We start from the raw sequence: 21,989 nt of genomic DNA, 5'->3' as shown, positions 1-21,989 counted from the left end.
ACATATATATTTGAGTAGGGGGTGATAACACTGCATCTTTCATTTTTCATGCATTTTAAAATATTAAAATGTGCCACTACATTTAATTAAGATCATCCATGAATTTCATTAACGTTAAAATGGTAATATTCTTGATTTCTATTCCTATCATTATATAAATAAGAGATTTTAACCTGATAATAAGTTAAAACATTCAATTGGTATTGTTTTAAAACTTATTGTAGTCGTGGGGCTGACAAAATTGTTCCCTCGTATATCCCTTCTTGGGAATACTGTTTCCAAATGTGCATTTATTTAAAACATGCACACTTTACATAACAATTCAAGCTACATGATCAGTATGGTTTAATTCCTCTTCACTATTTTACCGCTAAGTTAATTCTCATGTTAGCTGACTGACAGGCTATAATTATGATTATGTCACTTTCTGATATCACCACCCGATTTAATTTCATTCCACATCCCCAAGGCCTGTCCATTTCTTATGTTTTTAAACAGAAATGGATTGTCTAATTAATGTAAGATCAGCTCTCTGTATATAATGGTGACTTGAATTGACAATTTTTCCCACACAGGGAAAGCTTCAGTCATTCTTGATGTACCCATTGGCCGTTCCAGTGGTTTCCACGGCAGCAGCAGGATCAGTCTTCTCGTCAAAGCGAAGCCTGAGGGTGTTTCTGATGACGAGCTGCTCTACGATGAAGGAAGCACAGAACCAGGGCAGGCAGTACTCCAGGGTGATCAAGCCCATGAAATCATAGTCAAAATCGGTGTAGTCCCAAGGGCAGGCGTTGAACTGGAGCAGGATAAAGCCTGTGAGGAACTCCCAGGTGTAGGTCCAGAGTGTATAGATGAGACAGCGAATCAGGATGTGGCAGCGGTCCTTGAGCTGCAGGTACATGCGCTCTATGATCAGGATGGACGTGCCGTAGATGAAGAGGGCCCAGACACTGGTGACGCCCGGGAACTTCCAGTTGAAGTTAACTACAAATTCCCAGGCAGCCGTGAACATCACCTCGCAGAAGTAGCCATGGATGGCGTAGAGGTACCAGCGCGAGAGCACTGTCAGGGGTTCGACAGCTGCCATCTTACTGGACAGGCGGGGGGAGGAAAGGGAGGGGATGTGAAGCTAGGGTGCTTAGGTCCATGAGAGAAAGAGAGAGAAAAAGAGGACTGGTTATTAGATGAAGGACAGCTTTGGAAGACAAAACAGTAACAATGTTACAAACTGAATAACAGTTGTTTTCTTCTTTTAATTGTATCCTCATTATATCAAGTACTTATGAATGAGTTTACATACATACTAAATTAAAAGCAACAAGGCTCAAATACCCCCCAGTTTACCAAAAGCCATCTTCACTAATCAACTTACTGTGCTCGTTCCTCTGAACCAACCTCCCTCACAACATGGAAGAGAACATAACTCTGGTACTATGCATGCAATTTTAAACAGAAACAGGAAGCAGAACCTTGCGTGTCACGATTACATGCTGCGTAATCTTGACACAGAGTGTGCTGCTTGTTCCCATGTCGTTGAGTTTTGTGGTTGGTATATTTCCTGTATGTTCGGCTTAATGGCAGTGCCTAGCAACATGCAGCTGAAATGCTTTCAGGGCAAGGAGCACCTTGACTTGCTTTATTACTGTTTATTACATCTTTTTAATTTTTTTGTTACTGATTGCAAACCTTATGGTTCACGAGCTTGTCTTGGGTTGGCTGAGACAAAGTCATAAACAACAGAATTAATCAGTTTACAGCTCAAATGTTCAAACAAAACATTTTACAATATAACAATACTATATATGCTACTGTATCCCTTCATTCTATATGTACTTCATTAGTTTATTTTTTATCTTACTGACAGATACCGGTAGATTACATTAACCTACAGTTTGGATGTTATGGACATTAGCCTAGAGTACCACAGGCAAAGCCTGGGGTAGGGTATGTATCCCTGACAACAAGCAGGATTACAAATCATATCTAAACAGCCTGTCAACACCCATCACATTTATATCAGTAGTAGTTTGCTTGTATTTGATTTGTATTCAAATCAGTTGTGCCTGGCACTATCTCTGCTTACTCTGAAAAGAACAGTAATAAGTAACATTTACAACAATGAAAACAATGCCTCATTTGTTACAAAATTTCCAAGAGAAACTCTTTTTTATGAATACAGCTTTTTGTAAGGGAAATAACTACATTTGGGCCTATTAACCCCTTGCTTCAAAGTGTGTATTGATATATACACACATTAACATGAAATTGTTTAGCAACAATAAGCCTGCTAGACAATTAATGTAATCTTCTAACAGAACTGAAATACCTTTAGTTTAATATCCTGTAAGCGACTGAAGGCCAAATGGCACTACTGTCATCAAAAACAGCAACTAGTAAAGGCTGCTATTCCTTTACTAAAACCCAGCCTCCCTCTGCCCAGATTGCTGTCAATGGGAGGATAAAATCTTGGGTTGCCTCTTATTGTCAAGGCAATGGTAGGATGTTCTAGGAGAGACCTTAGCACCTCTTGTGGTCTGAATAGGTTGGGAATGTTCTGAGATGTGGGGGAGGCCATTAAAACTGTACAGTATGTATACATGTGTGGACGTACAAAATCAAACCATAAATAACACTTGATTTACTTCCTAGGTTCCATTTAAATCGACGCTCATTTAAAAATGACCCATTTCTGTTAGTTTGAACCTTTCTACGTTCTTCAGTTTAAAGCTTTAAGCTTAAGCATACAAGGACATATTTTCAAATACTCCAGCCTTTACTTCTTGAAAGACATGAAAAACATGAGGGTGTGTGCGTGTGCGTGTGCGTGTGCGTGTGCGTGTGCGTGCGTGTGCGTGTGTGTGTCAGTAATGGAAAGGCAGGCATGTAAATTATTAATCCAATGTTACAGCTGGAATTAATTATCCCACTCTCTTTGACACTCACATGGCAGGTGGAAGCACAGAAGCTCTGGGGAGCGGGCTTCTCTGTATTTAATAAAAAGAGCCCCTGCCCATGTACACTGGCTACACCCCTGTCTAAAGCGCCTGTCTAAAGTCAGAATTTGTTATTTCAGACTGATGCCTTTCCAAAACCAACATGGACCAGATCAACCACAGCATGTCACACAGACCCCCACCCTTTCCTTAGAAAACTATGTGCAATTAACAATTAGCCCAGGACTAATAACATTGCAGAAAGGGAATTATGTATCATTTAATCAATAAACATTTATAGATTTCAATTATACCTTTAAGAAAATAAATTTACAAAAACCTTGTGAAAACTCCTAAAGTAGGCTAACAGCAAGATTTTTTTTTTCATTCAAAGCATTTTCCTGCTGCGTGACTGTATACAGTATTAAACGTTGTTGCATTGCTATTTGATTAATACAGTCTTCATTCAGTTCCTCTGCATTCCATCAAAATATAGTAGAGCCTCATTTATCTGCACCCCATTCATCCGTGACTTCAATTATCCGCGGCTCCCTGGCGAGTTCTATCTCTGAAATACAATACATTATTGCCAATGTAGACGTAATGCGCAGTGCACAAACACACACATAAAGACGCATGCATCGGTCTAGCCTGTGGAGTCGACGCCAAGACAGCAGCGCTACAGCTGCGAGGATTCATGTCTCCTAAGGCAGTTACTTAGTGAAGCCCAGCAAACATATTTTGCCCCACTGAAACAAAAGACTATGATGGACTTTGTCAAGGTTCAAAAGAACGACTTGCAGCAGTGAATTGTTTAAAAAAGTTGTTACGAAACAAAACAAAAAAAACCCTACTTCTGTTGGTATGTATTTTGTTGAAATGTAAGGAAAGTTTAAATTACACAGCAGGCTTGTGTGTTTAGTTTTACAGTAAAAAAAAAATAGAATTGTATTTTTTTTTTTTTAAATCCTAGCAAACTAGCAACACTTAGCTACCATCATTTAATATTAATGTGTGGAATAAATTAGCGATAATGCCTGGTGATATTTCTAGCTGCTAGCCACACGACTTAGTTTACAGGAAAATTATGAGCTCTGATGGGCTGAATATATATTTTTTTAATATTATTTTATTTAATTTTTTTGGTAACAGAAAAAGCTAGGGAAACAGTTTTGAAAAGACTTTGCTAGAAGTATCACTGTCAAAGTAAACTGTCTTTGTAATATATTGTATTGCAATACATCTCTAATAAACACTAATTTGGTTTACATTACTAGTTTCTGTATTTTATTCATGCATTCTAGTCACACGCAATGACAACTCATTTATCCGTGGATTTCACACATCGGTGGACGTATGTTCCTTCAAACGTGTTGATAAACGGAGTTCCACTGTACCATTGTTGCATTTCTTTTAGGTTTTGGCAGCCTTAAAATTCTTGTTTACAGATGTTTGAATCCACATTGATCTTACAGAAGTTGTCAATTCTGGTTTCAGGATTGTGCATTTCCTGTGACAGTGCTTGGTATAATTAATTCAACATCTTTATTATTCAACGTTTGATGAACTCTAAATAAAATGATGCACTGAGCCACATAGGGGTGAGTTGCTAAACCGGATTTGTGGTTTACCATGGTTCAGATACATTGGTTAATGTTATGTTCGTGTTCCTCGTCAAAGGAAATGGCCATTTTCATTTTAACAACATCTGTTTATTCAACATCCTGCACAAAACATGTACGAATCTTTCTCGCCTAGCTTTACACTTGAACATTCCAACCACTTCTACCTGACTCTCAAACACCATCATTACCGCTGTTACACCCTTGCATTTTTCTACCGCAAACTTCAAACACATGATTATCCCAGCTGAGCTGTCAGAAAGTGTTAAATAATAATGCCTGCTTCTAAACAAACAGATGATACTTCCAGCCTTCGCAAAGTGTCTGAGGAACAATATTCCACAAGGCTTCTACACAAAAATAGCTTTGTACGCAGGTGGATTATCGTTGCTAAAATATAATCGTGATAAAACTCGCCCCAACACATCAAAAATAGAAAAAGCACTGCAAAGAACTGAAGAAAGTGTAAAAGTGTAAAGACATGCAGGTTGACGCATCAGTGACGCATCATTATGATTGTATTACAATGCTGCCTAATAAAAGCTACCTTTGAAACCATCCCTTTATCTTTCAATTGCCTGAATTTCTACAGCCATAACTGTTTTTTAGTAAAGATTTATAATTAGCCATTAATAAATGTTTTAATAACTTTTTTGAACTGAGTAATTGGATTTTTGGTTATATGGACATCTGGAGGTACAGAACAGTAAGTCTGTGTAAAATCTGCCGTTAATTTTCCAAGGCCATCTGTATGCTGTACAGAATGTACTGTATAGTCTGTGTTACTATGTGTTGGCTACATCCTAAACATTTATTTCTGAAAACATCCACAATACATAACCCAGCTTTTTTCCAGTTCACTATCACTGATAGAAAAGCACGTTCCAGTTACGGTAAATGGATGTTTGCTTACATTAATGACAACTCCTCCCAATAACGCTCAAGTCTTAAAACTGAGAGGCTCACGTGTCTAAATCCCCAGCTTTCACCTCCAGTGACAAGACAGTCAGTTGACTGATTAAAAAGCCTTCCATCTGTTTGATCTACAGCTCTGAGCATGTGAGGTCAGAAGTTCAACATGGGTGCAAGACTTGTGGAGTATTATTATTATTATTATTATTTGTTTATTTAGCAGACGCCTTTATCCAAGGCGACTTACAGAGACAAGGGTGTGTGAACTATACATCAGCTGCAGAGTCACTTACAATTACGTCTCACCCGAAAGACGGAGCACAAGGAGGTTCAGTGATTTGCTCAGGGTCACACAATGAGTCAGTGGCTGAGGTGGGATTTGAACCAGGGACCTCCTGGTTACAAGCCCTTTTCTTTAACCACTGGACCACACAGCCACCTCACCTACCATCACCTACCTAGTCCATAGAAAAAAAAAACACTTTATTCCAGACCAAGTCATACCCTGGCTGTGTTAATTAAACACGTTTATAAGTTTGGCTCCAATCAATATGAAATATATACGGCCCCGCTAATGGAAATGACTTTTTCCCTGAAGATGCTCTGAAAGCAGACTCTCTCCACTTTCTGTCTCCTGTAACACGATAAAGTGCTGTGACAGACAATGTGAAGCCTGTGTTGAACTTGACAGGGTAAAGAGCAGGGGAGCTAAAGCGTCCTTGCAGAATTTTTTGCCACAAAACCTTCTGCCGATGTGTGCACAATCCGAGAGGCCCCCAGAGGACCCATTGGCTTTTTTCAGTTGATTCACTCACCTACTCTCGGCTCACAGGAGACAGCTCAGCACCAGCATACATAATGCATGGGGTTTGATTTCACCACCTAATACCAAGTCCCTTCCCTTTTGGGAGTAATCTCTACTTGTTTAGATACTCAGTTCATCCCTTTTCCTCTTTACACAATTTTCTCCAAGACAACCGGCACAGATTGAGGACACTCAATCATATGTTAAGAAATACACTGTCAAAACGTTTGTCTGACCAAGTTTCTTTTTAGTACTACTGCATAGTAGTGTGCAAATGTATTAGAACACCACAAGATTTGTAATTTATTGAGCTGTGCACACACAAAAAAAGGTTTCATTTACTACAGAAATTATCCAGTTTTGGAAACTCATCTTCCATGAAATGAATTCAAAATTACAAACACAGCTAGTGTCTTTAATGGTAATATTTAGTGCGGCCACCTTTGGCATCAATAACAGCTTGGCATCTTTTTGGCAATGTGTCTATGTGCTTTCTCAAAAATTTGGATGTAATTTAATTCAATTTTTCTTGAAGTTGTATCCATGACATTATTTTGTACAGTTGGTACCTTTGTCAAGCACTGAGTTCAATAAACTATAGAAGCAATGGGGTTTTCTAATAAATGTGCACATTACTCTGTCTTATGAGTATTTAGTTACATCACCAGTAATGGAACTTGGGTGAGAGAATCACATAATGCAGCTGTGTATCAAATATAATCTCTAAGCCTGTGGTCTGTATCATTGATATGGCCTAAGGTTAAAATAATATGGTAGTGAAAAGGTTTATTCTTACTGGGCATTACCTGTAAGGTAACTTGACTGATAGAATACAACTGTGTACCAAATACAAAGACAATATAAGTGTCCTGCCTAGCAGGCACAAAACTAAAAAGTCACATTTGATCAAATTAAATATGCAGTGTAACCCAACAAATGCAAAGTCATTACTTTAATGGCACTAGCTTTGCAAAATTACTGTCACAAAAATACAATATTTATATCCACAATTAAAAAAAGACACGTACCCAATATGTCAATAGGCTAAATTCTTGACGCTATTTATTCCAAATTATCATTAGCAGATATTGGGTTCAATTCTCAAAGCAATTTACTCCAAATCGCCATTAGCGCAAATTTGATCTGAAAAACATTATTTGCATTTCTAAAACAATTTCAGACTAATCACAAGTCCCGAAATGAAATGTCGGAGTTGTTTATTTCTGCGTTGGTAACTATATTGGATGTGTTTCTACTATCTGAAAAAATCATGCTAATGACAATTTGGAGTAAGTGGCTTTGAGAATCCAGCTCTTTGTTCAGAAAGGAGAACTACACCTAATAAAGTTACCAAACCAGATATAAACAACTAAGATTTTTAACTCAGGCACTGTTTAAGTAGTATTCAGTGGTTTCTTATTTGTTTACTTAATACAAATTTTGCTAATTTGGAGAAACTAGCTTTGATCGTGCAGTTGAAAAAATGCTGTTTTTCAAAAAACATAATATCTCCCCTTATGGCAAAGCTTAATAATTTTGTATAATATATGTCCAGTAAGGCTATTCATCTATTTATAGACTTTTCTATATGTTGTAGCACAGCAGGGAGGGGGTTAAAATCCTCCTTGCCAAAAAAAACCTGTGTTAATTGTTTTTATTATGGTTTGATTATTTATTTAATGGTTAATTATCACCTGCACCTGGCTATCATTGTAAATTAGAGCCAGGTGCAGGGTATTTAAAGAGAGCATGTAGTCTCTTCAGGGCTGCTGTGTGAAGAGTCCAACTGTGTGTGTGTTATCAGTCGTATCAATGGAAAAGGTACATCTGTTTTTCAGCCGGTAAACAGCTTAGCTGTCCGGTTTATTAGAATAGGTTCCAGTGTTTGTTTAGTTAGTGCTCAAAAAGAGCTAGGTTTTGTTTTCATTTTTGTTTATTTTGTATTATTAAAAGTGCGCGTCAACTCTAAACTACAAGTTCATGTGTGCTGAGTCTCATTTACAGGGGCAAACGAACGACCGTGAGTGAGGCCCGTGTTACAATGTAGTCTCAGTTCTGTTGCCCTAGCCCTAAATTAGCACTGACACAAACCCTTCTCAATTCAGCACCTTATTTAGCAAGAAAGAAAAAGCAGCACATTTTTATGGGGATTACTGAAAAGCTGGTGTGTTAATGCTTCAATGGACTACGAGGAATAATGTACGGCACAGCAGATTTGCTTGACCACTGTGGGTGGTGGGCCAGACCAGCAAGGATTACTGAACTCTAAAACCATGGATTTCAGATTGCAATCTGTGTTGGAATTCTGACTGCTTTCACGTTCCCTTTACCCTTGTTTGCCGTTCCATATCGCGGCCATCTCCAAATCGCATTGCTTGAAAATCAATCTTCCTATGTACGTTAGCTTTATCATTAGCAACCAGTTACCTTAATAACTTTATTTTGATGCCATACGCAGTTCATTAATTTTGGAAATTGTAAACAGACACAATAGTAGTTGTGTTAATAGTGTGAGTTCAAAGATTATCCAACTCTTAAATGTTTTGAATTTTACTGTCTATCCATTGTCAAACTTATGCATGCAGAAGGCTATGTCATGGGAACCACTTGTACTGTATATGCAATACAGATGCTAGTGTTTATAAAGTAGTACACATTCCATATTTATACTACTCAAATCCAGCAAATGTTTGCATTTGCTGCTCAATGGACTTGTGCGGTTAAATTGAGTTCCATTTACTCCGAGCGGTTTTAAAATATAGTGCACAAACAGCAAAGTGCAACAAAACAGGACGTTCACAAATAAAGTACCAGCCATTATGAAATACATAATTTATAAATAGTTGACTCCCGTTAATCCGTTTTTCAATAATTTGTGTTTCAATAATCCGTGCGGTTTAATACAGTACATTATCAAAATGTATTAGTGCACAAATCATCTGATCTATGCGGAAGCAGGTATTCACACGCTTTATTAGTGCAGAAATCAGTATATCTGTGCAGAAGCGGACAGTCATCATTTAATTGAGTACAGTATAGTGCAAGCCTACTGTATTGTAGTTACTGAAATCAGTGACAATAGCAAGCAGAAAGCAGACTTAAGACTCTCTTAGCCTGGCAGTCTGAATATGAAGAGCAGAGACTAAGAGCAGGATCTTTTTTAAACCAGCTATCTCTGCTTCTGAACAACACTGATTATGTACAGTATATATTTTGACCGTTGTTGGGACATTATATTTTATTTGTATTATTGCATTTTTCGAGTTTTCAATTAATAGCGCAGGGATTTCCCAAACAGTAAACTAAACTTCTGCTAATCCGTGTTTTTCACTAAATTTGGGCTCAAATCGGTCCCAATCTGCACGGATTAACAGGGGTCTACTGTACAAAATTTTAGCCTTCAAGTGGCAACTAGCCATCCTATTGTCGTATTTTAACCTGAACTACTGTATTTGACTCTCTCAAATTGGTAGTTGTTCTACCTCTTCTAGTATCTTGTAACACAGGTTAAAATAATAAACTCCTACCTGCAACTAGTATAAAACAGAAGATGGGCAAGTCAAATGATACCTGCAGGGGTACAGCCTCTGTGAAGCAACACTCAGAGGTGTGGGTCCAGCCTGTCCCTGGTGCTTTTGTCAGTGAGGACTCCAGGATTCACAAACTGTAACCTGAAAAAAGGGAGACGACCAATCTGTTTAGTTGCTAGTTACACATGCAAATGCAGTCACTGGAAAGACTGATTCAAAAGACTTTATTAGGACCAGTCTACCCGATTGGAATGGCATTGCCCTGGTTTGGGGCATGTTTTCCTGCTATGCCATTAGCACTGTTGAGGATCAAGTCCACCTGGCAATGCTGTACTGGGGATGGCAACATTCAAGACATTAATGTACTGTATCCACCATGCCTGCTGAGGACTGCCATCTCACAAGGAACAGCCTTCAAGGTATTCTCCAGGACCAGGTGTGAATGCCAACTGAAGAACTTAAGCAAATATATACAGTATATTTTAAATTCTCAGGAGAAATAATGTTCACACCACTGATGACATGAGCACCTACAACTGATGATTGTGCTTTACCTCTGAATTTATGATTTAGTGTTTGAAGTTAATTCTTCAAGCATTCTTTTAATTTGTCCTTAAATGTGTGACCCACTCTGTATTTAAAGTACTGTGCAGTATCTGTGAGTCCTGTGATTCATTTTCTGAATAGCTATGACAGTTTGGGTTTCCTTACACAAAGCGAAGCCTCACTTTACATGTATAGCACGTCCCTTTTTTTTGGTTTCCAGAACAGACCTACACACTCATAAAAAAAGGAATTTATTCTATTCTTAAGCATGCTGTGAGGGTACACAGGTCACTAAGACGTCTTTCCCAGGCAGTGTGGAGAAACAATGAACCCCCTTCATTACCAGAGGTAGGTCACAGCAAGGAGACCAAGCTCAGGAATACACAAAGCTCAGATTAAGAGCTTGACTTTTAATGTGCTCTGAAACTCAAAGATGGCGATCAAGGCTGCTTGGGAAAAACTGAAACACACAAGAATCCAGCCAAACCAAACAGATCTTGAATTGTTGTGCTAGTATTTGGAAATGTCAATGGGCCTGATTTTACACCATGGGCAATTTGTTCATGTAATATTTTGAAATCTATTAAAGCAAGTGCAATTAACTGTTTACCATTTGATCAATTTAAACTCCTTGTTTTAATCTTAAAAATAACTAGACGAAAACTGTTCCCACCTGCAACTAAACTGCCTGTATAATTGTATATGTTATAAAATACTGAGTCTCTGCAAGGGTAGACCCAACATAGCAGCAGGGTTATGCTTTGAAAGATCATTCTGTGTCATGTGGTAGGATGGGAGTCACAAAAATCAAGGCAATTGTCAGGTTATGTTCTCTTTGACTGATCTCTCATATGCTGAAATTTGGGTCACCCCTATAGCCAGATGCCTGACCGAGGCATTTATTAATTCAAGGCCTCTTGCTTGTTCAGCTATTCTCTTGCAGTTCTGGCTGCACAGCACAGAGCACCCTGTGAAGGTGAAGTGTATGTCCCTGCCTTGCATAAAAGACAGCACTCACACCACATGCAAATTACATGTAAAGACCTTGATAACTCCAGTCCTACATAACAAAATTTGCAGCCCCCTTGCTTAACAGACACGTATTGATCTGTTCATCTCTCATTCATCATGCCTGTCTGATAAAGGCCTATTGATATTTTTACTAGCCAGACAGCATTAACCTCATCTGAACCGCTGCCAAGTGGTGCATGATGGGAAGGTTTAACATAACATATACAAACAGAAAAAAGACCTGTACTGTTCTGAACTGAACTGCTCATTTCAGAATATATATTATCTAACAATTCAAGATACCATATTATTCTCTGTTCTTGATTCTACTTAGATCTTTAAATGTTGATTGATAAATCAAAAACTTATAATGTCACCATTTTTTAACCAACTGCCAACTCTTAAATGTAAAGACATGTCTAATTTATAATCACTACAATTATATGGAAGCAAGTTTACAGTACTTACCAGGTAATGCTAGAGTATTATATACCAAATGATTAATGTATGATGACCATTTAAAGACAGCACACTTTTCCAACAGTGAATCAGTATGTACTCTATACAGTAATATGTTCTCTGTAATTGAAGGTGTTGGCCATCTAGTTGTCTAAGAACAAGAGATTAACTAAGTAGTTAAATTCCCTCAGTACTATTGGATAGGTATTATAATTTTGCTATGCAATGCAGGCAAAGGAACAGTGCTTTAAAATGATCTGATTCAAGAGGTAGAACACTCAGGGATTGTAATTGATGCCCAGAGGATTAAAATAACCTACAATGATCAATATGCAGGTAGTTAAATTACTATGCCCTTGTGGATCACTTGGCAGATGTCATCCACAAGGTTTTTAACTCCCTGGTTTCCATGGTTAAAACTTGGCACTGAGTACAAGGTTAAAGACATGCAGTAAGAAAGTAGGAATTTACAAAAAAAACTTAAAATGTGGGATACACAGGTTCCCATTACAATGGACACACGTCCACCAGAATGCACAATTTGAGTATTTCTGGGGTTGTAGCTGGAGTATTTGACACACCAATGGTATCACAATGTATGAACATGCTGTATAAACTAGTCTCAGTACCACTTTATCAAGAGCCCTGCAATATTTTCCCCATTGTCATTGCAGATAAAATGTTATGGTCAGGATTGTGGCTTTTACATTTTGCCATCCAACACACTGCATGGACATGTGCAGCAGGATGTTCACACTTCAGTGTTCTAGCCCAGCAAAGACATCCTTTTAAATTAATTCTGTTTCCAATGTGAGAATTACCTCCAGCATGCCTAATGTCTAGATGATGGTCAACACCTGAACCTGTAGACCAAAACCCCTCATATTTAATAGTATTAGAGGCAGTTTGTTAAAATTGATTCGTTTTCACTGTTCGTTTTAACTGCAGCACAGATCCAACCACAATCTGGTTTAATCAGTCACTATAAGTGAGGGACGTAGCATCCCTGTTAAGGTAACCTTGCATCTCAGCAGATGTACATCCTATCCTAATAAATTGCAGAGTGTAACATCACATTGTTACCCTCTCCTTCACGTCACACACAGCATGCTGCTGCACATTTGTAGCAACATGTGGGGACATATGAGGCTATATTTTTCTGAACCCTGCTACTTGCTCTTTAATCCATATCTGTGCAGAGCTGAGCTGTAAGAGCAGAAGGGAGTCCCTGATAGGGAGCTAGGTGGTCCAACGGGTTCATACCTATTACCTCTGGAGGTCAGGGTGTGAGTTAAGTTTTATTGTCACAATAGATTGTAAATCTCACAATTGATTTTGAGAAAAACTGACAAAATAATTATAGCATTTTTATTTCTCCTGCTATCACCTTATTACCAAGACTACTGTAATCTCTGTAAGAATGTTAATTGAAAAAGATTCTCAAAGATTCCCAAAACTTAAACAGTCCCTTATCAGATCAAAGTAGAGATTTATTTCTTCATTACTTGAGTATGACAGCATGAAAAATACATTTAAAAGAAGGTAAAAAGAAAAGTTTCTGCTGGTTCAATACGCACATCAGAATTCCCTACATTTCTAACTGAATTTATATGGACTTCAAAAACTATTTCTGTCATACATGCTTCATCCTCAGCTCTCTAACACTGCAGCAGCCTAGAGCACTGCAACTCTCTGAAGCTTAACAGAATATGGGGGTGAAAAAAGTTATAGCACACTACAACCAAATGGTTCAAACCAGACCATCCTTCATTGCAACCGGTCCAGAAATTGTAATTCCAGCATAATCTGTCTCAAGAGTACACACCACAGAATGAATCACACATCCAGCCACCCACATGTGACAACCAACCACAAAAGTTTATTCTCAGCTCCCCACCAACCCTGCTTCTCATAGACTACATCTTTCCATTTGCAGCTTGAACCTCAATATACACTTTAAAACATGGTGGTCTCAGCTTCACCCATAGTATTATTTCTATTCCTATTCCAATACAAGAAGTGCAACAAATGGAGAACCAGGATACCAAACAAGTTATTCATGCCAGATTGGGAGGTTGTGATAACTACTGGGAAAGTATGAAGATTCTTTAAATATGAATCTGCGGTTCCTCTAGACTAAGCAGCTGAACTGCTTATCATGTTTCCTTGACCTCCACAGTGAGAAAGCAGAAGCCTACTGCTCAAGCATTCTTAAAGGTTTGCAGTAGTTTTCATGGCCAAATATGTAATTATTTTATGTTATAATCAATTCCACGGCTCTGTCTGTTTTTGCCCCTCTTTTGTAATATGCAGAAATACACTTGTGGAAGAGGCTCAAGGGTAGCACTGGTAAAACAAACTGCTGTGTACAATCTATAAAGTATAGATCATCTAAAATTAAAACACATCCTAAAGCACATACGGCATATGAGGTGTTAATAGTAGTTTAAATGACCCCTTTTGTCCACCATTTTAGATCTTGTTCTAGAACTCTTCATCTTGACTTCTTCTATGAATCGAAAAATCAGTCTTATATCCTACATGAATAATTCAGTAAAATAATAACTTTTACATTCAAATGAAGCATTAAAATATCAGGGCAAAGACAGCTGTTTCAGCTGTTTGGATTAAAAAAAAAAAGTTTTCAGTGTTCACTTTAATATATTTCTGGTAGTTTCATCTGTATGCTGCCTGAAATCAGCTGGACCACATTAGTTTAGAAAACTACTGCATTATTTACCATACTGTAATGTCACATTAGGTTTGGAATGTCTCATCAACCATGCTTTAAGATCTGTTTTAATTTTAGATGATATATACATTCTATAGATTGTACACGGCAGTCTGTCATACCTGTCAACCTGGGGGGTGGGTGCAATCCGTGATACCTTTTTACTGTTTCCCGTGGAGAGCGGCGGGGGGAGGGGAGGGCAGTGCAGGTGCGTGGCTTACTAGGTGAACTTGGCTCGTGCACTGAATGCATGCCTGTCACAGGTCTCCCCAGAGTCCTAAACCTGGCTACGTACAGACTAGGATTGCAGTAACCACACACTGGCCATGACTTTTGCAGACATTAAAGGATTGCTGACATAAGGGGGTTTAAAAGTAGAGATTTGAGCAAAATACGGGAGAAAATCTGTCCCGGGAGATGTCCGGGACAAAGGTCCAAAATACAGGAGATTCCCGGTGAACACGGGAGGGTTGACAGGTTTGGTCTGTTTTACCAGTACTATCCTTGAGCCTCTCCCAGAAGTGTACTTATGCATATTACAAAAGAGGGGCAAAAACAGACAGGTCCAGGACAGGAACGTTTTACACTACACTAAAATATACTGGCAACAATGGCCAGGCATTGTTTTTAGTATGCGTTTGTTTATTCAACCTAATCAAGTTCAATTTATGACTTGCATTTGTCATTGTTATAAAAAATCATCTCAACAGAAGCTTGCGCTTACTGTATTAGCTTTGCATTTTCGAGATTCAATTTTCTGAAAAATTTGTTGAGAATCTGCCCACTTAGACATGCATCTTGTTCCTTCAAAAGCTTTGCCTAATATTTCCACTTCAAGTTGGTATACAGGTACTCTCATTTTGGAATCCATCTGCAGTATTACCATATGGGATCTTGCTGTTCTTTTAGCCCTGAACAGGGTTTGATGGTCTAAATGTAGCTTCCAGTGGATATCTGTCCACATCACAAAGTGTACTGAAAAAAATGTATGGCTGTGCATGGAGTACTATATTTATTACCTATATGTTTGCACTCAATAATGTGCACACATCTCAAAGCACAAAGTAAGCAAGGATGAGGCTATTGATCTGCAAAACCTTCAAATCAATCTGAATGCACAATAGTTAGTCATCAAACAACTGTTTTATGTTAGTAAAAAATAACAACAAATCATATACGCTGGTTAATTCACAATGTAGACGTTTGTAAACTCTTAACACTCACATTTGTAAATGTTATACAATTGTAGGTGTGGGTTTTAACAACATTACATTTGTTTTTATCTCTCTCTTAAATGTAAAACATTTAAAAAGAATAAAAGTACCAGTAACTTTTTTTATTTATTAGGATTTGAGTGTAGGTTTGTGTAAGCTGTTTTCTATACACTGACTGCTGATATTTTGATAATAGTTTGAAAATGTAACAACAGCTTTTTAAAATATTTAGACTCCACCACACAAATGCCTCAATCCCACGAGCTACTGCAATGTTAATGGGTCTTTAATACCTACATGATGACTACCTTATAAAATTTAAAGGTCTACTGCTGCTGACATTTCAATTGTCTCTCAGTCTGCAGTAAAGCCTGTAACCTGAGCACCTAGTACCAGGAGGCTGACAAGGAAGCGCTTCCAGCTTAACACTTGATGTGCCTGTGCTGTGTCCGGAGCAGTGCCTGCAGGAGAGGACCTTTGACTAGGTGGTGTAAGAAACCATAGACAGAGCTGTGCATTGGATTACATTCCAAATATATAGGGGGGTTGAACTGAAATAAAACTGAAAAAAGGACAGACTATTTAAAATGTTGTATTCAAATGTACCATAAAATGAACTGGCAATGGAAGTTATATGGTGCTTTTGTTTCAGGCTGAAGATACACGTTCACAGGCAAGTTTAAAGACCCATGAGGTAGTTTAGCATGCCCAATTTAGAATTATAGTTCAGGAGAACAGAAAGTGGATGATCTATAAGTTCATGAGCTGAAGAGGACAAGCTACCAGTTTCTGAAGGCCAGCCCTCCATTGGGCCATTTTGAGCTCATTCTGCACCTGGCCAGCAGGGTCTGCTGTAACCTGTCAAAGAGAAACAGGCCCTGACAATTTTGCAACACTACCTGTTCCCATCAAAGACCGGCAACGTTGCACAGCCAGGACACAAACCTGTGCTCCCCTGACGGTATGACTCACCCAGCACACCACTCAGTCCTGACTTTACCTGACTCCTTAACACGTTCCTGTATCAGATGCCTACTATGGTAATTGCACTGTTTAAAACAGTTGCTGCTTATCCCGAAAAAGGATTCAAATGAAAACAGAAGACTGCATAGTTAGGACATGTGATAGGGAAGGTATTCATATCAACTATAAAACACATATTCTTCATTAAAGAACCATTTAGTGAACTACAATGAGCTATGTTGTGCTTTTGGTATTGTATCACAATACAAATGATACATACCTCTATTAAGAAACAATATATAACGTTAACAAATTATCGTGATTTATCGATACACAATAAATCGTTACACTGCTATTAGGAACCCCTTTATAAAGAAAAAAACAAGGGACAAGGTGATGTCATGCAAATGTCATCCAAACCTGAAAACGTTTTTTGGGGTCTTTACGATGTAAACAGTGGCGGTTATAAATGCCATTTAAACATTTCAAATCTGGTATTTTCATCATACAGTAGCTCTAATATTGAATTTACAGACATACATTTTATAAGGGAGTTCTATATTGAAAAACAAATAAGATAACAACTAAATAAAACATTCAGTACAACGTATCACAAAACAAACCCGTTCCAGACATGTTTAACAACAACTCCGACTGAGATTAAAGAACACATGCCTTTAATGAGCGCGTAACATTGACTTGACTGTTACCCATTAATATTGCGAGGACTAAATGTAGCTATATAATAATGGAATAGGTTCTTTATGCAGTTTTCAAATGATAACTGCAATTATTTAAGGTTAAATCAGCATAACAAATGCCAAAAATCACCAGTTATCTTTATCACACTAGTTTTTTATTTTATTTTATTTTGTTATTTATTTATTTTTTTGTTTTGTTTTTGTTTTTTTTGGAGCTGGAATTCTATGATAGGTCCTAAAAACTTTTGAAAACTTTACAAAGAAGAATCTATCCCAATATTACACAGCTGCAGTTAGCTCTCACAATATCAATGGTTAACAGTCAACTCACTGTTACACGCTCATTACAAGCCATGTGTATTACAGTTACTGTATGATGAAAAGATTAATGACCATGACCTATATCAACAGCATGTACAGAACAGTATAGCATATGAATTAGCAATTACATATTTAATCACAATTGATATACGATTCACCATATGGCTATTTTCTTTTTCTTCCCCAAATATGCACTGTGTATTTTTAGATTTTAATATCTTTGACATATTAAAATGTTATTCTGCCGGTGCTGTCCACATCGATATTCAGGTAATAGACTTACAGTATTACAAACTTTTTTGTACTGACTCCCCGGTAGGCTTACTTGTTAAGGTATATTTAAAGTAAAAGATTCAGAGCTCATCTCTTCTGTTCTCTTCCTTAGTCATGATATTTTACAATACAGAATTGTTCACTAACAAACACAGATTTAAATTTGTGAACAGTGTGATAAAATATTCCTTTTCCATTTCCAATACATTTAGAAAATAGTTTGTATGCTGTAACATGGCATACACAACACACTTTTATGTGTTCCATAATCCATTGTTGTGAAGGACGGTTATAGCGTACTAATACTGTACGCGATAAAGCAGGTTATGCCAAGGCAGATACATTCTTAATATGACCAGACAAGGCATCCTCGCTATTTCTGAGATCCTCTCAGGCTCAGCACAGCACCAGCGTGAGGTTCAAGTATTCAAACACATACTGCTTTTATATTATCCGCTCTGTCGTGGCTGTGATGGCCGAGTAATTGCATACTGAATTAGCAGCTTTATTTATTTAGATCCATCTAGCTCACTGCCCTCCCATGTTATTCTATCGTATCGCAAACACAATGTAATTAATAAATGAATCCCGGAAAGGTCGAACGACCTCACGAAATAGAGCACAATTAAAAAGCAAGCATCCTTTCTTAATCCTCCTCGTGCTAATTCTATTTACAAATGAATTTACCTTTTCCATCGTTCACTGATACATTCTAAATATCTTAAAATACATCATGTATATAGGTCTGACCTATGAAATGACGTTCGCAATCCAGCACTGAGTCCCCTGGAAAACGTTCAAAAGCAGACTCTCTTCCACCGCTTCACATCCCTGGTGAACCCCCCTCCTGTTCGGCTCTGGATGAATATTGACACATCGTACTATTCCACTGCAGTAGCAGCAGCACATGCTCAAAGACACCGCGTTAACCCTTTCCCCTCTGGATTGAAAAGCAACCACGGGCTCACTTGTATTAAAAAAAAAAAGCCACACACACCTGTTTTTTCATTCATTCGTGTGATCGTTCATTCAACTGTAGTTGTTGATGCTGTTGCTCGTCTGAGAGTCAGAGAAACAAGTGCAATGCCTCAGATCAGGTTTCAAATTGAATAATTGTAACGTTGGCACAACCCCTGGCACTGCAATACCGATCGAATTAACAGAATTTGCATATCAAGCTTTTTTTTTTTTTTAACATCGTGTCTGTCCGGAGGCAAAATAGATGGCGGTGTAGGTGTGCAATGAATGTATTCCTTTTCACACGGCCCTGAGCTAGAGAATTTAAACGTGTTAATATATATATTCACACACACGCACACAAAAGAAAAACACGGGGGGTTAATTTGTGCCAGACAGCACAGAATCCCAGATGCAGTATCTTTTTGTCTTGAGAGGCGATAATTATACAGTCTTTATAAATAACATATACAATAATAAAACGCTTTCCTGTTTCATGAATTGAATGACAAAGGTGTAGTGTAACCATATATTGTAAGAATATTGCTATATATATATATATATATATATATATATATATATATATATATATATATATATATATATATATATGGGGGGGGGGGGTCCTATAGGGGTCCTGTTATTGTCCTGGTAAAACAGAATGTTATCTCCTTGTACACTCAAGGCACCCCGTAGTTATTTATTAAATAATAATAATAATAATCAGCCTTGTGGAACTCTAACTGAAAAGAGAAGTGGTGCAGTGAAAAGTTACTTACAATAATTACCAGATAGGACATTTATTTCCCCCCTCTTGTATCTGTCATGCTGAATTTGCATGAATATTTAACTTTCAGACCCCCTAGAGGACACATTTATTTCAATGCAGGCCAAACATATTAAAAAAAAATAAAAAAAACAAACAAAAAAAAAACGTAATAGTTTAACCAAAGTTCCAATAATTATACTAACCACAAAACATATTATAGTAGCGTACATTGGCATTTTTGGCAGCACTGTGTTATAGATTGCATTTTGTTTTGCAGACAGAGAAGTGGTATTCTATATCTACTAATCTAGCATTTATATATTTTATATAAAGCTATTTAGAGAAGCCCAGCTTGAGCAGAGTAGATGTTTCAGTGCTGCCCAGGGGGAGCTAAATAACATTATTAAGCAAAATAACTCTAGATCAAGATGATTTATGTCAAGGTGTCAGGTGAAACAGCTGGAAAGGTAAAGCGTCCTTAACACAGTATGAGAAGATAGTAATAGAGGAGGCTCCACCTAGTAAAAGCACTGCCTTTGGGAGTGGAGGGAGAGCTATGTGAATTTGGTTCAAATCATGCTTGTGCCAAGTTGACAGCCTTGACTGGTTACCCACAGGGAGCACTGCACTGACATACGGATTCTAAATGCAAGCTATTGTTTCATAAAAAAAAAAAAAAGCAATTCACCACATTTTAGGCCTGCTTTTCAGTCACATGTGAACGCGCAAAGGCGCCTCAAGCTGCAAATGTGTACGGGGTTGCAGACCTAAATATGTGGCGGCCCAGGGCCAGCACAGTAGTGTGAATGGGGTGTTATTAGTGTGGCCCCTCCTGTCCTTGAAGCATATTGACTGGCAATGTGGGAAACCGCTTGTACTAGCCGGGTGCTGTGTACAGAGCTCTCACATCTCCAGTCCTGCCAACCACATTTCATTGACTCCAAAATAGAGTCATTTGCTGTTTTGGTGTGGATGAGATGCGTCTATCGCCAGGTAATACACTTGGTTTGAATAGTGGGAAAGGATTGGAAATGTATCAATTGCAAGATTTTAGTAGCCTGTACTAGTTCAATGAAAGTATCCCTATTGTATGAAAACAATTTACATACACAAAAGTTGAAAGGACAAGGGTCAATAATATGTGAATTTTGTGAGGTCTTATGAGGGCCCACTTGTTCAGTTTTGCACATTTTATGTGCAACATTGGTTCTATGGGGAAAAAAAGCGTAGCTTTGAGCCGAGATTTAAAGTTGTCCTCCATGTATACCACAGAACATTCACATTTGTCATGATCTTTCTAACTAGTGATGTACAAACCGGTTTGTAAGAAGCAGGCACACCAACCCCACTGTGGAACAGGACTGGATATTATACTGCATGTAGGTTGCTTTACTCTGAATGGCCCCAGTGCTGCAAAATTCAAACAATATGACCTTTCTTTATGTCCTATTGCTGTCTAGATGGCAGTCCATTAAGTCAGTGACTAATTATTATTTTTTGTGCTGAATTTAACAGTTTATTGTTTAAAGTACAATGCTACAGAGCTGTAGAAAAGTAATACGATTGCATTTTATGAATTACATATTGTCAATGCATTTCTGAAGCCAGCTCTGGGCCAAAAAAAGTCTTATTTACACTCATTCTTTCATTGAATATTTCATTTATAACCTCCAACTTTTGCAACAGCAGCAGGAACATTGCTATTTGCCTTATAGAGTGGCATGGGTGCAGATAAGTTTCAAGAACATGCGTGTCCCTACAGATATTTTTACCTTTGGGGAATGTAACCATTCACAGTTAAATGCATAGAAGGCTAAACTGTGGAATGGTGTAGTAAACCCCAATGGTGTAGAAAATTTTGAAATGTGACATAAATACTTCTTCACTATATATCAGTGCTATTCATCTTCAGCACTAGAATAAGATCTGAGGAACATAACACTTCGCTTTTTCTGGTGAAATAGGGATTCTGTAGGTCATTTAGTTATCTAGCCTTTGCAAAATACAGTCTTTTTGTTCCTTATTTAAATGTACAAACCTAAAATACAAACCTTTTCACACTTATGAAGACAGCAATTGTAATTTGGGGGTTTTGGTATAAACCAAAAAAATTATTTAAAAAAAACCCCTCTAAAATCTGCAATATTTATAAGACAGGAACTGCTCCAAGGGAGACAAAGTTCAGTGTGGTGATCACCTCATTATGGAAAATGCCCAATTCAATTAACTAGCAGACTAAGTG

General features: G+C 37.8%; 1 protein-coding gene across 3 annotated transcripts; it reads right to left on the bottom strand.

Annotated features, from left to right (window-relative positions):
• Positions 1 to 19,149, bottom strand: LOC117422230 (transmembrane protein 229B-like). 3 transcript variants are annotated; one of them, XM_058991491.1, is made up of 3 exons: positions 19,019 to 19,149; positions 9,843 to 9,943; positions 1 to 1,137 (listed from the first exon to the last, which is right to left on the bottom strand). In XM_058991491.1, the coding sequence occupies exon 3, from the start codon at positions 1,085 to 1,087 to the stop codon at positions 584 to 586; it is 504 nt and encodes a 167-aa protein (XP_058847474.1). In that variant the 5' UTR covers positions 1,088 to 1,137; positions 9,843 to 9,943; positions 19,019 to 19,149; the 3' UTR covers positions 1 to 583. The 3 variants fall into 3 exon arrangements, with proteins under 3 accessions (XP_058847474.1, XP_058847473.1, XP_058847472.1); XM_058991490.1 differs by lacking the exon at positions 19,019 to 19,149 and adding an exon at positions 18,772 to 18,941 and having other exon boundaries at positions 9,800 to 9,943; XM_058991489.1 differs by lacking the exon at positions 19,019 to 19,149 and adding an exon at positions 18,772 to 18,940.
• Positions 19,150 to 21,989: the final 2,840 nt, after the last annotated feature.

This window comes from Acipenser ruthenus, chromosome 18 (assembly GCF_902713425.1).
Source record: "Acipenser ruthenus chromosome 18, fAciRut3.2 maternal haplotype, whole genome shotgun sequence".
Taxonomy (NCBI): domain Eukaryota; kingdom Metazoa; phylum Chordata; class Actinopteri; order Acipenseriformes; family Acipenseridae; genus Acipenser; species Acipenser ruthenus.
This window is presented reverse-complemented; position numbering and strand designations above follow the sequence as displayed.